This window comes from Sitophilus oryzae, unplaced genomic scaffold (genome assembly GCF_002938485.1).
Source record: "Sitophilus oryzae breed Bouriz unplaced genomic scaffold, Soryzae_2.0 scaffold_808_pilon_pilon, whole genome shotgun sequence".
NCBI lineage: Eukaryota > Metazoa > Arthropoda > Insecta > Coleoptera > Curculionidae > Sitophilus > Sitophilus oryzae.
The window spans coordinates 934775-951703 of record NW_022147426.1 but is presented as its reverse complement, the minus strand read 5'-3'; the positions used below and the strand labels follow the sequence as shown (position 1 = coordinate 951703).

The following is a 16929-nucleotide window of genomic DNA, read 5'->3' as shown; positions in this document are numbered from 1 at the left end:
GTTTGTATTTTAAAAATGATATAGTTTACATGAAATATACATAATATACAGTTAATAACTACAACATATATACCTATTTATAGTAATAAATACTTTGGCAAATAAACTATGAACCATACAAATGCAGCAAATGTTTTACAATGTACAAATAATGTATAGGTACATAAGATAATGGGTAAAATGTAAATATATTTTAAATTTTGGGGTTTGAAAATCGATCTAAATTAACAAAAAAACATTCAATATCTACTAATAGTGATGTATTATTATTTGCATTCACAAAATTTATATGTATATTTTGCAAGTATCAATCTTCGAAAAATTATATTTACAAATAATACAATATTATCTAAAAAAAGGCGTCAGCGATGGGTATGAAATGAAGATCGCTGGCATTTTATCAGTAAAATTATTCTAAAATTTTTGATTTTCTTGGGATTTTTAGGTTCGGGAAAAACGCTGAGTTAAGTTTTCATTTGGATTTTCATTATTTTTATTTGGTTTAAAAAAAAGTTTCGGCTAACTATAGCCTTCATCAGTGTTGTGTCCTATGAGAAAAATAGTGTCAAATAATTCACATAATTAAATTAATTTTTTAATATATATTTTATAATTAAATTTAATTTATAATTAAATTTAATTTAATTAAAACATTCAAATAATATAATTCACACCTCATAATGTTTACTGCAATTAATAAACTAATATAAACTTATCAAAAGATGACCACATATTTTTTAAAAATATTATTCTTAACACTAAAATTATCTACATTGACTATGGAGTACGCAGTAAACATTATGTGTGTGGTGTGAATATTTTATATGTAATTTTTTGGATTATATTCGACACTATTTTTTCATATGACACAACACTGATGAAGGCTATAATGTTAGCCGAAACGTTTTTAAACCAAATAAAAATAATGAAAAACCAAATGAAAACTTAATCAGCGTTTTTCCCGAACCTAAATCCCAAGAAAATCAAAAATTTAGAATATTTAGAAAACAAGGTTCAAGAATATCAAATTTTCCAAGATTGTAAAATTATAGTTAATTATTTTATGTGTACAGTTATTTAGGGAATGTCATCGATGTTCATTTCCAAGCCAACTAGACGCCGATTTTTTTCGATGATACGGTATAATTCTTACGTAAAATGTAAATAACATTAGACCAATTAAAACAAAGAAATATAAATTTCTTATTATTTTTAGTAATACCTTTATTCTTAAAACTTAATTTTGTATTATGCAAATATACCAATTTTATTGTTATTTTATTCATATTGTATTCAGCCATCACTTAAATATTTGATATTAATTTGGTATTATAAATAATCAACACTATTCATTAAAAATTACTGAACAAAAATATATGTTATGCTTGACAACTTGACATACATTATATATTATCAAACAAAAACACATTCTTCTTTTAAACTGTATCAGTCTTGTCTTTACAAAAATCTTTTTTAAAATTTGAACGCAAAATAATAATCTTTTTCATGATCTTTAATACACATATTCTTTATTTTTCCCTAGATCATAATACCTACTTACGTGTTTGAATCTATCGAAGCTGAACCAACAACACTTGCAGTGGAGATTCCACAATATGAATAAAATAAACATAATTGTCCAGTTTTCATTAATACCATCATGGGAGAATATTATTTTTAAATTTATTAAAGATATTTTCAATATAATTCTCTTGATTTATAACTCGTACCCACTTTTCTTGCTCTTCCGGACACTTTAGGCTGCCTAGTATAACTATCCTTTCCACCAGGAACACAACAAAGATGAGGCATAGCACCAAAAAACACACTCCACTTAAGCTTTATTGATGAATTGTTAGAGTCTTAAAAAACACACACAAAAATCACGATGAGTAAAAAATGTATGGGCACTTTTAGGTTAAATCACTTACACAACGTGTAATTTTTCAATTTTTCTATTTTTTTATGCGAAACCGAGAGTGACCATATATCTGGTAGTAGGTTATGTCACTTAAACACCAAAATAATTAGTTTTTTGCACTACAATAATAAATAATACCAAAAATCATAGACTTAAAACCAAAAATCAACCGACAAAATATGAAACGGAATCTAACCCAATATCTAAGTATGTACAGCTGATGAAGTAAACAAAAGTCCGCCCCCAGGCTGATCTTTTAAAGAACGGCAGTGCTCCGATATCAGTCGTACCCAGTGATGCCAGAATTGGAGGATTTCCTTCAATGTGAAGAATTTAACTGTCAAATTTCGTCGATTGGAAAGCTTTTTAAATCAAACCAAACAAAAAGACACCAATGCTTAGCCTTTGCAGATGATTTAGTTATCTTAGCAAGAGATCGGAAAGAGCTGATGGCTTCCCTAATTATTTTAGAGAATAATTCTATTTAGGTTTATTGAAGAGCACTAAAACCCAAATTCAAAAGAATAACTTTAGATATTTTTGATTAGCCCGTTTACGAGTTATCGCCAATTTCTTTTTAAATATGTCTCCTTTCTCATGGCCCTGTATTTACTTATGAGCACCAGTCAAGGTAAAAGATAACTGTCAAATGAAGTTGTCATTTCAGAAATTTATCTATTTAGTGATTTATTATTATTATTAAAAACTCATACCTACATCGAAAATATTAGCCATGAATTACATTAGAATCTACAATCGCAAGGAATATCCAGAGATTTGAGACCAAAGGGTAAATTAGGTACTGCAGATGTGAAGCAAGGCAGGAACAAAGAGAAGATGCAAGAAATAATACCGCCTTGGAAGTTTTATTGTGCGTGGAAGAGAACGATGGAAAGATCAGCACAAGGAAACTTGAGGATGAAATAGGAATAGATCAGCATTTCGAATTTTGAAACGACATAAATACTATTCCTTCAAATATGAAAAGCACCAAGAGCTACGAGATGGGGGCGAAAAACGGCGGCAGGCGTTTTGTATATGATGGAAAGAGCAAACACGGGTAGGGAATTTTTAAAAAACATATGTTTCACTGACCAATGCACGTTTACCTTAAATAATGAACCCAATCTTCAAAATTATCGATATTGGAACAAAGAAAACTAACACAGGTTTGTCGAAACAAGGACGCAATATCCACAGATAGTAAATGTTTGGGCAGGGATATTCGGACACAATATTATCGGGCCATTATTTCTTACGCGAAATTTAAATGCAGAATATTATTTGGAACCACTCGAAAATCATATTTTACCTGCTTTCCATGATGCCGCTAGGGAAAATCAGGAAGTTTGGTACCAAATGGATGGCTGCCCGGCATATAGTACCCTGGTTGTGTTCGGGAATATTTAGACAATAGTTTTAACGGAAACGTTATTGGCCTATATCATACAGTAAATGGGCCAGCAAGGTCTCCTGATATTTCGCTAAATGATTTCTTTCTCTGGGGCCATTTAAAAAACAGGATATACAAGGATGAAAAATACCCAAATCTAGAAGAGTTAAAAAATGCTATTTCTGCCGAATGCAATAGAATTTCAGTTTACCAACTAGCGAATGTAAGAAGAGAATTTTATGATCGCCTGGGTTATTGTCTAGCAGTCGAATTCTAACAATTTAATAGTATCTAAATTAATAAGTTGTTGAATATTGTAATAATACTATAATTAACCTTGGAAATGATTACTTTATTTTACTTTAATTCATATTAATTTGTATTTATAAATACATCTTTAAGATTTCCGTTGTAGGAATGAGTTTTCAATAATAATAAAGCACTAAATAGGTAAATTTCTGAAATGACCACTTCATTTGACAGTTATCTTTTACCTTGACTGGTGCTCATAAGTAAATACCGGGCCATAAGAAAGGAGAAATATTTAAAAAGAAATCGGCGATAACTCGTAAACGAGCTAATCAAAAATATCTAAAGTTATTCTTTTGAATGTGAGTTTTAGTGCTCTTCAATAAACCTAAATAGATTTATTCTGTGAAATAATTAGGGAAGCCAATAATTGACCCCATTAAAATTTACATGGGAATTCCTATGTCCCGTCCGACGATGCAACACCCGGTATAATTGATGTTTCTATTGATGGGTCTTATGTCCTTGCATATGTCAATATGTCCTTGTATAATATCAGCTTTTATATCAGGAAAAGTTGTAATGGGAATGTGAAATTTGTATTATTAGTAATTAGTAATATAAATTGGAAAATAATATTTAATAACAAACTATAAAAAAAGAAACTCTTACCAACCCATCTTCTAGAAAAAATCTTATTTTTATACCGTTTTTATTACATCTTGATGTTGTTTTCCTGCAAAGGCCAAAACGACATGATTATTTTTTTCTTTATTGCCCTCTAAGAGCAAAACACTAGGGCTCTGTATGGTTTCCATGTTCTTATACATATAAACGAAACAGAGCAGTTCCCGCCATATATGTTTTTCTCCATTAGGTTTTGGCGCTGCTTTTAATTTCTCTCTATTTCTCTCTCTATTCTCCGAGGAAATCGTGGAAATTTCTACTAATGGAGCGCCTTTTCCACATAGAGAGTGGAGGAAACTATTTATTCAGGAGCCGGCTTAATGTCTCTATTAATTAGAATGATTAGAGTATATAGAGCTCTTTTAATTATACAAAAAAAAACATTTATAACTTTTTAACATATATGCAGAATTTTAGAAATTAGCATGTAAGAGATATTTGTATTATTTTTAGTCGGTGTTACTATTAAATAAATTCCATACCAGGTGTTTTTTTAAAAATTTATACAGGGTGTTTCATAAAATATGACTATTGAGTAATCACGATTCTGCTTAAACTGCTTGACGTTTAAAGCTGATTTTTGGCAAACGGATTGACTGTGGGGTGTAGAGGTCCGATAAGGAGGGGTTTCTCGAATCTCAAATTTCAAGAGGGTGAAAACGCCCCTCAAATATTACAATATTAGTTATTTAAAAAACGGTTAGTCTTTCGGGAAAACACTTGGACATGCATAATTTATTTTGATTTTTACATATTTTGAAATTTTTTAAAAAATCATACAGGGTGTTCCAAAAAGTTAGGTAATTAATTAACGACGATTCTGCTTAAACTGCTTGACGTAGAAAGCTTATTTTTGGCAAACCGATTTTTCGAAAGTCAAATTCCAACGAGATGAAACTAGCCCTCAAATATTACCAAGTTATATAATAATATCGCCATATTGTTTTTTTCTCATGCTGACATAAATGTGAGAATTTTTTTTCCAGTTTGTATGTTAATGGAAATTCCTGCTTTGTTTTATCATCGCCATTACAAATGATTAATTCGACGCGAACGAAGTCGCGGGTACACGCTAGTATATGTATAAAAATAAGTAAATATTCCACTTAATAAAATTAAATTTCACACTCGATAACATTTACTTTCCGAAAAGCCCCGAACGTTGTTATAATCACAACCAAACCGTTTCTAATTTCAAAGCGAAACATATTTGAAAGTTTTAATGAGTTCCCGTTGTTTTGTCGATTTCGTACAAATTCTTTGCGCCGAGTTATGGCTTTGATCTCTCGTTTTTTGCCAATTCTAAACTTTTTAATTGAATTTGGGAAATTTATTAAACTAACTCCTTCAAAAATTCCCTAATGAAATTCCTGAAACGACTTGCCATAAACACAAAATCGGCTGTGGAAGTTTTTGTCAATCTTCGTTTAAACCAGAAAAAAGTAATTATAATAATTTAGTATTACATGCTGATTACAGTTGGGGGTTGGAACTTTTGGTGTTACACAGCAAAATAAAACACTAAATCACCACGATACACCAAAACACTTTTACTTTTACACTGGACGCGCGTTTCGCTAACCATGTTAGCATCATCAGCAGATGATTAAAATTAAACTATAATCTACAATTTGAGCGTTTATATACACGCTCAGTGGGAACCGAGTGGGCGTGGCAAGATCTAGCCAACCCAGTCAGAGCCCACCGAGCGTAACAGTTGGAAGGAATTGGACCGTTGTCTCTGTTCATACTATCTTTACATCTATTAATTCTGATGCTTTCATATGCATCTAATTGCCTGTAATTTGAGACTTGTTTAATTAATTTTAAATTATTAAGACCTATACAATGTCCTTTATCATTGAGAACAACGACAGATTACCATTTCGAGATGTATTAGTTATTAGAAATACTAATAATTGCCTGGAATTTGATATCTATAGGAAAAATGCCACTACACGCAGATATATTCCTAATGAATCATATCATAGTGTTGAACATAAAATGGCTAATTTAAATTTCTTAGTTCATAGATTACTTAATTTTCCACTTACCAACGAAAGATATGAAATAGAAAGAGATTACATTAGGAATGTAGCTGATGATATTCTCCTTCACTAGTTGATAAAAAAATTAGAAAACGTAGGTATAGGTTAATGATTTCCGAAAATTCGACTTTTCAAATGGAGAAAGATACGTCAAAATATTTTTCAATACCGTTTGATAGAGAGTTATCCCGTGGTCTAAAAGGAATTTTTAAGAATGTCAATTATATACTCGTGTATAGTGCTAATAATAAATTACAACAATTATTAGGTAATCTAAAGGATAAAACACCTCCACTGGAAAGGTCGGGTATTTATGAAATTTCTTGTAAAGATTGTAATCAGAAATATGTTGGGCAAACTAGAAGATCAATATTAACTAGATTTAAAGAACATTTAGCTCAGATAAGATATGGTAGACCAGATAATACCAGTCGCCTTTGTGGATTATGAGAAGGCTTTCGACTCTATAGAGCTTCACGCCATCCTCGATGCCCTACAAAATGCCGGATAGACTACAGATACTCGGGCATAATATCATCTATTTACAAATCAGCTACAATGACTATCAAACTGGATGGCATAAATATCACAAATAAAATTAAAATGGAAAGAGGAGTCCGACAGGAAGATACTATTTCCCCCAAACTTTTTACACTGGCCCTGGAGGACGTATTTAAGAAGCTGAACTGGGACAATAAGGGTATTAAGGTAGATGGTGGGATGCTTAACCACTTGCGCTTCGCTGATGATGTCGTTGTCCTGGCCTCATCGTTGGAAGAACTTCAAACAATGCTCAAACAACTTCACCACACATCTGCGCAAGTAGGTTTAAAAATGAATTTGTCTAAAACTAAAACCCTAAATGAAAATGAAGAGCAAGTTAATGTTAATGGACAAAGGATTGAGAACGTTAAAGAGTATATATATCTAGGTCATGCCATAAAACTCGGCAAGGAAAATCAAACAACCTAAATTTCTAGAAGGATCAAACTCGGATGGGCAGCTTTTGGTAAATTTAATTTTATATTCAAAAGCAAAATCCCAAATAGCCTAAAAAGAGACGTTTACAACAAATGCGTCTTGCCTGTCATGACCTATGGTTTGGAGACTATGACGATGACGGCACGAAGTGTGAACAGGTTGTGAGTGAGCCAAAGAGCTATGGAAAGAGCCATGATGGGTATCAGTCTTCGCGACCACATTAGAAATGAAGATATTCGCCCACAGACGAGGATAACGGACATCGTAGAGAGGATAGCTAACTCTAAATGGTCTTAGGCAGGACACTTGGCCAGACAGTCCGAGGAAAGATGGGCAAAAACACTTCTTTGCTGGAGGCCACGCCTAGCAAAACGCCCAGTCGGCCGACCTCCTAAAAGATGGACTGATGATATCCAAACCGTAGCCGGTAAGAACTGGATGAGGAGAGCACAGAATCGAAACGAGTGGAAGAAACTGAGAGAGGCCTACATTCTGCAGTGGATGAGTAATGGCTGAGAAGAGAAGAGAGAGACCAGATAAGTCTTGCGTTGCCGAACATATTGTTGATAAAGAACATTATATAGATCTTAATAATTTAAAATTAATTAAACAAGTCTCAAATTACAGGCAATTAGATGCATATGAAAGCATCAGAATTAATAAATGTAAAGATAGTATGAACAGAGACAACGGTCCAATTCATTCAAGTTCTTTGTTCCTACTACTCTAGTGGCGGAAATCTAACTGTTACGCCCGGTGGGCTCTGACTTAGTTGGCTAGATCTTGCCACGCCCACTCGGTGCCCACTGAGCGAGTTAATAAACGCTCAAATTGTAGAATATAGTTTAGTTTTAATCATCTGCTGATGATGCTAATTGTCTCTTTTCACTTCTACATAACCTACAGCATTATCTCCATACGTCTCCCTACCTGATCTGAAAAATAAGTTTATAACATTAATTTATAACTATATAAAAGTTCGTAACAGTAGGTACCTACTTATACTTCAATATGCCTCAGTACTACAAAGAATAAATGTTACATACCTCTCTGTTTTTTTCCTCGTAATTCAGCACCAATAAATTGGGAATTTGTATTTATAAAAGCAGCCAACATAAAAGCATCGACTTTTAGCATGTTATCTGATTGTGCTTTTACAAACCCGGAATCTGCCATTACTTAAAAAATTCTCAGAACACACAACACATACAAATACTAACTGCACAAAAAAGCATAACAAACTCCTTCAATCAACGCTAAAAGCAACAAAAATGTCTTAGTACGCCACCTAAATACGTACATAAACGGAACACGTCTGGCTGCTGGTGGCCATCGCGCGTCGACGAGAACGGCGGGTGACGTCAGACCAATAGAATATCGTTTCAATTCGCGAGGCGTCGTTTGCGTTATCCATTTGTATTTTAATGGCCCATTTTATAAAATTGTGGTACTGCTTTCAAGAAAAAAGTTTTTTTTTGAATTTATACATATTTATTCTAATAAATTGAACAGTTTCTGGCGAAAAATAAAATATATGCATCTTCCTCAATGCCCATTCTATTATATTTATAAATAAACATTATTTTTAATCGAGTATTAGCGAAACGCGCGTCCAGTGTAAAAGTAAAAGTGTTTTCGTGTATTGTGGTGACTTAGGGTTTAGTTTTATTACATGCTGTATAACAAATTACTAAAAAAATTGTTCAAATGTTTGAAACGACATATATATTTTTCCTATTATTATAGAACAAACCTTTGATATAATTTTATAAAATACATACATTTCTGAAACAGCAATTATATTCATTGACATATTTATTAACAGTATTATTTCTTTCTATATTTTAGGTATCGACCCCAAGTTTGCATCGTTTTTGTCGCCTGGTAAGACCCGTAGTTATTTAATGCTTGCTTTGTAGCAAATCGTTTATTGCAAAAATGCCAAACAAATCAGAATAACTGAACAACTTCAGGCTAAACACATCACATAAATATACAGTGTGTTTCAAAAGAAATAGAAAAAATGTAAGGGCTGATTCCTCGGTAAAAATAAAGGGTGGATTGTTATTTTATTTATGTGTGTCAAATGTCATAAAACGTTTTGATTAAAATATACAGGATGTTTAAAAATATTTTATGTTTTAAAAATCATGAAATTTTGATTTTCCAATTAATTATTTAATAACTACTTGGCTACTTTTGAACCGCCATAACTTTCATAAGTTTATGTTCATTAAGCTGTTAGCAACCCATCAGAGCAAACTCTTTGCCTTCAATTTTCTCGAAAACCATCGCTCTGGGCAATATGCAACAAGAGTACCTTTTTGTAGGAAAAAGTATCTAGTTTCCAAAAAATGAACCCACGTTGCAAAAAAAAATAACCCCCGATTTTTTTTACACCATTTCCATGACACACTGTAAATACTGGTTAATTTTTTTTTTTCGTTTTATGCATCTTTATTTAGCGTTAACTACGTTGAGCAAATTCAAGAAAACCTATTAGCCTTAACAGAAATTTTTGATTTTAAATTCAATGCTTTGTTTGTTTTTTTTTTCAAAAAATGTTTCCATTATTCTTGGCAAAAATGTCAATATGACTTTTATTCTCGCTTTTGTATATTTAAAGAGAGGAAACCGAATGAACTGTGAATAATTTTTCTCGCTTTTCCTTGTAATTCGTCTGAAGATTAAATAGAAAACGTACTTTTAACTTTTTACAGAAACTTTTTTACTTATTTTTACACGGAACTTTGTTAAAGAAGAAAAGTACAATTTTAAGGCCTTCGTTTAAAAAATAAAATTAGAGAATAATCCTAATGCTGACGATGATGCTATGACTGCTGATGATGCTATCATGGTAAGCAACGCGCGACCAGTGTTGAAAGTAAAACCTTTTTATATACAGGGTCCGGCAAAAGTGCGTCGGACATCTGTAGTAATAAAAAACTTGAGAATTTTGTTTAAGTGTAAACCTAAAGTATTGTAGGATGTATTTCAGGAAAATATTTTAACTTCTTAGAGTGGCTCAAAAAAGTGTGAGGGGATCGGGATGATTTTTTTTAAAATGAAACACCCTGTATATTATTGCATTTTTGACTTCGTTTCAGATCACTTTACATAATCTTAGAACTTTCCTTAAAAAATTATTATAAATACATGATCTGCTGTCCTGAAGTCAAAACTATACTTACTATAGTGGTCTATACTTACTTTGCTATAAATATAGTAATTAGTAGTGGGAACTATCGAATGAATACTATCGAAACATTCGATAGTTGCAATTCATTCGAATAATTCGATAGCTAGTAAGAAAACATTCGTCGAAAACTATTCGAATAAAAATTATCGAATAGATGCGTCATCTGCCTTGAAATATTGTATTCTAGTAATTCGGCAGCAAAAACCATTCATTTATAAAATTCATTCATTTATCAAACTCATTTATTCGTCAGGATCGATTTTAATGAAATATAAACTGGATTTTAGTTGTCGTCCGGCGACGTAGGTTTCTTTCCTAGAAACCCGACAGCGGTCGGTGGCAATGCTATGAAAGAAGCCGGCATCTTTGATTTTTTGCGTAGTCAAATAAATATAAGGACATTATTTTTTTTATTGAGGTGCTAGTATTTACACAGAAAATACATTATGAAGTGCGCTGTTGCCATATATTCGTATTAGTTGGTATTAGCAAAGAATATTATTCTTTAGCATTAGTTAGTTAGGGATAGTATGTCTAATGTTTTGCATTTTTTTTATTAATATTCCTTTATTACACTGCAATAATACTTTTTATTTTGGATGTAGGAAAATGATTTTTAATGTTTTTAAGCAAAGACTGGTTTAATAAATAATAATAACAGTAATAATTTGTTATACCTATTAACAACAAAATTTAAAATCATTTAATAATATAAACATTTTTTTAAGTAGTAGCAAAATATAAACAACAAATAGAAGTCAAAAGTATTTATTAGATCCTATTTAAAAATAATATAGTCTCTAAATGGCAACGTTGGTTTATTAAATAATAATAGTTTAGAACTAATTTGTTATATTAACAACAAATTTTAAAATCATGAAATATAAACTTTATTTTTAATTTTCTAAGCATGCAGTGTAATGGAAGGAAAATATAAATAAAAAATTAGAAATCAAAATTATTTATATTACTTTTTATTACTTTATATTACTATTTAAAAATAATATTTACTTTTACTGGCATTTACTTTTAAAAATAAATGAAATATTTCTTCTGCAAAAACTACATGTAAGAGAATTAGCATAAACAAAATACAAACATTGTTAACTTTTTTTTTAAATTGGCACGTGTAAAACTTTCAATTTAATTTTCTCACCCAAAATTTGAGTTCAATAACCCCCATTTACTTAACCACATTACTTAAATATGATTATTAAGTTCAACTAATTCATATTATTAAAACATCAAAATACAAATATGTATTTTTTAAAATTAATTGTAAGTTCATCTTATCTCTCTTAAAATTGTTACTTCTCAAAATTTCCCATTAAAAAAATGCAATCTAACCTAACCATAATATACCATATAAAATTAAATAATTGAAAGATCGGGCTACGGAAAAACACACAAATTTTCGGAAAAATTTTGACCACTTCGCACACAATCGTCAATTAAAAAAAACCTACTATTTTAGTATTTTAAATATTTTAATAAACGCAAAAATAGCATAGTATTTACAAGGCGAAGTTATAAAAATTTGGAAGAACTAATAATGCCACTGACGCACACAAAAATCAAACGAATACTAAATTTCATTTACCAAAAGCATTCGATAGTCGTGGCTCGTGGTTGTCACTTATGCTTTAGTATACAAATGAATGAATGATTTTATTCGAATAAAACCATTCGATAGTTGAAATCATTCATTCAGTAACCATTCGATAGTCTAATTCATTCGATAGTTCCCATCGCTAATAGTAATCTTAAATCATACAGATCATACAGGGTATTCAAAATTCTACGTCAAACTTTCTAAAATATAAAATATTTTTTCTTGTTTTTTTTTTAAATGGAACACCCTGGATATTATTTTTTTATTAGATGCAGAGTTAAAAAATTAACATTTACATAGACAAAGGTAAATTAAAACAAACAAAAGAGAATACAAAACAAGTATAAAAATTACACTGCCAGACTTATTGTTTAAAATAAACATTTATAAATGTTTACAATATGGCAGGTGATTGTGCATTTTTTCGAGTTGTATAATATTGAACTTTTAACTAACTCTGAGCGTGGGGTAGGTAGATAAAGATCTTGCTCCGCGTTCCTGAGTGGATAAGTGTGAGATGGCCTTTCTTGAGAAGCTGGTACATGCTTACCTATTAAGCAAACGGATTCCAATATACATAAGGAAGGAAGAGTTAATATTTTTAATTTTTAAAAAAGTCCTGGCAATAAGTTCTGCTGTTTAATCCCCAGTGAATATCGAACTCTTGAATAATTAATTAATTATTCGCCTTTTAGCTAACTCTGTTACGAGCTATTAAAACGAGGGATTTACTACCCGCATTTTTACATTTTATAAGGAAACTTACCATAAGGTAGCAATCCTCTAAACCACTTACCGCTTCATAAAGGAGTCCGGCAAATCGAGAAAAGGACATAAAACTTGTATCGGAGATTTATATTTCAAATGGAACACCCTGGATATTATTCTTTTTATTAGATGGAGAGTTAAAAATTAACATTTACATAGAGGAAAGGTAAATTAAAACAAACAAAAGGGAATACAAAACAAGTATAAAAATTACATTGTCAGACTTATTGTTTAAAATAATCATTTATAAATGTTTACAATATTGTGCATTTTTCGAGTTGTATAATATTGAACTTTTAACTAACTCTGAGCGTGGGGTAGGTAGATAAAGATCTTGCTCCGCGTTCCTGAGTGGATAAGTGTGAGATGGCCTTTCTTGAGAAGCTGGTACATGCTTACCTATTAAGCAAACGGATTCCAATATACATAAGGAAGGAAGAGTTAATATTTTTAATTTTTTAAAAAAAGTCCTGGCAATAAGTTCTGCTGTTTAATCCCAGTGAATATCGAACTCTTGAATAATTAATTAATTATTCGCCTTTTAGCTCAACTCTGTTACGAGCTATTAAAACGGAGATTTTCTACCCGCATTTTTACATTTTTATAAGGAAACTTACCATAAGGTAGCTTAATCCTCGAAACCACTTATCGCTTCATAAAGGAGTCCGGCAAATCGAGAAAAGGACATAAAACTTGTATCGGAGATTTATATTTCCTCTCGGAGAAGGAGACTCGTTCTCGGCATCTCCAATCGGCTTAAAAGTTAAGTGTATTTTATCGGAGGATTTGACTTTTATAGGCCCAGAACGAATAAAATATGTCTTTAAAAATAGCGAAAATATCTAAAGAAAATCGATTTATTTGCTCGGTTTTCCACGGGAAATTGGCTATTACGGAGCAGGAGCAAAGGCAATGGCTAATAATCTCCGAGCTGAAACAAAACGAATGAAAATAAAATATCGAAAATGGCGGAATGGGGATTTTCTCTTAATGTATATTAGCAGAAAAAAAGAAAATCTAAAAAGCTGAAAAGAGGAAAAAATATACAGGGTTTCAGAACGAAGATCCATACCAAAGTCATATTTTTTCTTATGGAACATCCGGTATTTTATTTCATTTTTGGATTCTTGGGCCCAAAAAAAGGTATTTATTATAAGGGTTAAATACGTTTAAATTATTTAGTTTCTGAGAGATTTAAAGATATTTGCATGCTACAGTAGAATAGATTATTAACACCCTGTACACTGCTTTTCAGAATTAATTCATGTGCTGACTTTTAAGCCGGAGAGAAAAACTTTATTAAAACATTTGATTGCTTCCTTAAATGTATACAGGGGTATCAAAAATTGCTGGTCTATATACTTTAAATATTTATTTAACATAAAAACTTCGTTATTTCAAATACAACACCCTGTATTTTTTTCAATAAATCACAGTAGATTCAAAGGCTCTTTCAAACTATACTAGAGTTTCCTATACCTATCTAGCTCAGATTTTGAAAAAAGGGCAATTTTTCAATAAAATGGCAACCAAAATGTCGTCATGGCAAGAATTTAGAGTTAGTAACTCGCATTTTCATTGATGGACACGAGAATATTCGTATAATTTAATAAAATTACTGTAAATCACTATAAATAACGAATTGTTTATAATTGAACTGTAATTTCTGTATTATTAATCCGGTAAATGATGGAGATAAACAATTGTGATTGATTAAAATTTTATTTTAAGATAAAACTTTTGTTAACAACATTCTGAGAATTAACAAAAGAGAAATAAAAAAAAGAGAACAAATCCTTCACATAGTGAATACACATTTTTTTTATTTTGTAGATTTCTTCCAGTGGCGAAAAAAACAGAATTATTCTCAATAACTATACCGTATGATCGAATAAAAACGGCGTCAGCGATGGCTATGAAATGAAGATCGCTGTCATTTTATATGTAAATTTATATGGGAAATGTCATCGATCGCCATTTCCAAGCCAACTGGACGCCATTTTTATTCGATCAGACGGTATTTCTTGTCGGTTTTTCCTTAAAGATACCATATAGAAAAAACTACGAAATATAATGAGAGTTATACGATAAAAATATATTTTAATTAGATGCCTAATTAGGCGAATTATGAGGCGTCGCCGTCGCAACGCTAAAGCTTTTGGATTAAACCTATTAAGGGTATTTAGACGCCTAACAAGCTGCGTGCCTTAATGAATGAGTGCCTCTTTGTCGTCGACGTGCTATTTGGCAGCTAATATAATAGAGAAAAGTTTGAGAGGGCGTGCATTATTACGATTTATATTTGGATGGAGCTGCCGGAGTTTTAATTTGCGAATGAAATTTAACCGAAAAACGGCGATGAATTTCGAACGAATAGCCTTTAAAAACTTAAAGTTATGATATATTGTATTAGACTGTATGGGGGGAGTTAAGGTAATTACCGCAGCCTTATAGATCTATTGGGTCCCTTTTCTTCAGTTATAAGTTAATATAAAATCACTCAATGACCTGGAGCATCAGCTTCTTCAGAGAATGTACCATTAGAGGTAATTAGAGCTAATTATCAATAAACGTCACTTTTAACGAAAAACAACCTGTGCTTCTTAATAACTAACAATCTCTCTAACGTTTCTCTAGAATAAAAATGCCCCAAAGAAAACTGATAGAAACGATTTTACAAGAGCTGGAGCATCAGCTTCTCCAGAGAATTTTGTATTTAAGCGAATCCAAATAGCGGAAATTACCTCTACAAGTCTAAAACAAGCTTTAATAAACATCTCTTCAAAGAGCAGTAACTTAAAACATGAATTTACCATTTTTTTTCGTATACTACAAACAAAATTAGAGGTAATTATCAATAAAAATCACTTTTAACGAAAAAAAAACATGCGTTTCTTGATAATTAACATTCTCTAAATAAATTAGAATAAAAATGCCCCGAAGAAAAGTAATAGAAACTATTTTACAAGACCTGGTGCATCAGTTTCGTATACTATAAAGAAAATTAGAAATAAAACTCAATAAAAACCACTTTTAGCAAAAACCGATATGTGTTTCTTGATAATTAAAATCAGATAAACAAATTAGAATAAAAATGCCCCGAAGAAAAGTAATAGAAACAATTTTACAAAACCTGGTGCATCAGCTTCGTATACTAAAAAGAAAATTAGAGATAAAATTCAATAAAAACCACTTTTAACAAAAATCGGCATGTGTTCCTTGGTAATTAACATCAGATAAACAAATTAGAATAAAAATGCCCCGAAGAAAAGTAATAGAAACAATTTTACAAAACCTGGTGCATCAGCTTCGTATACTAAAAAGAAAATTAGAGATAAAATTCAATAAAAACCACTTTTAACAAAAATTGGCATGTGTTCCTTGGTAATTAACATCAAATAAACAAATTAGAATAAAAATGCCCCGAAGAAAAGTAATAGAAACAATTTTATAAAACCTGGTGCATCAGCTTCGTATACTAAAAAGAAAATTAGAGATAAAATTCAATAAAAACCACTTTTAACAAAAATTGGCATGTGTTCCTTGGTAATTAACATCAGATAAACAAATTAGAATAAAAATGCCCCGAAGAAAAGTAATAGAAACAATTTTACAAAACCTGGTGCATCAGCTTCGTATACTAAAAAGAAAATTAGAGATAAAATTCAATAAAAACCACTTTTAACAAAAATTGGCATGTGTTCCTTGGTAATTAACATCAGATAAACAAATTAGAATAAAAATGCCCCGAAGAAAAGTAATAGAAACAATTTTACAAGACCTGGTGCATCAGCTTCGCATACTATAAAGGAAACTAGAGATAAAACTCAATAAAAACCACTTTTAGCAAAAACGATATGTGTTTCTTGATAATTAAAATCAGATAAACAAATTAGAATAAAAATGCCCCGAAGAAAAGTAATAGAAACAATTTTACAAAACCTGGTGCATCAGCTTCGTATACTAAAAAGAAAATTAGAGATAAAATTCAATAAAAACCACTTTTAACAAAAACCGATATGTGTTTCTTGATAATTAAAATCAGATAAACAAATTAGAATAAAAATGCCC

The 16929-nt window shown here is 31.0% G+C and overlaps 1 protein-coding gene across 1 annotated transcript in view; it reads left to right on the top strand.

Moving 5' to 3' along the window:
- The window catches only part of LOC115888735 (arrestin homolog), a 355674-nt gene that overhangs the window by 231652 nt on the left and 107093 nt on the right, over positions 1-16929 (top strand). Inside the window, exon 7 of the mRNA XM_030908556.1 lies at positions 9128-9163. Coding sequence (XP_030764416.1) covers positions 9128-9163 — 36 coding nt within the window. The remainder of the gene's footprint in view (positions 1-9127; positions 9164-16929) is intronic.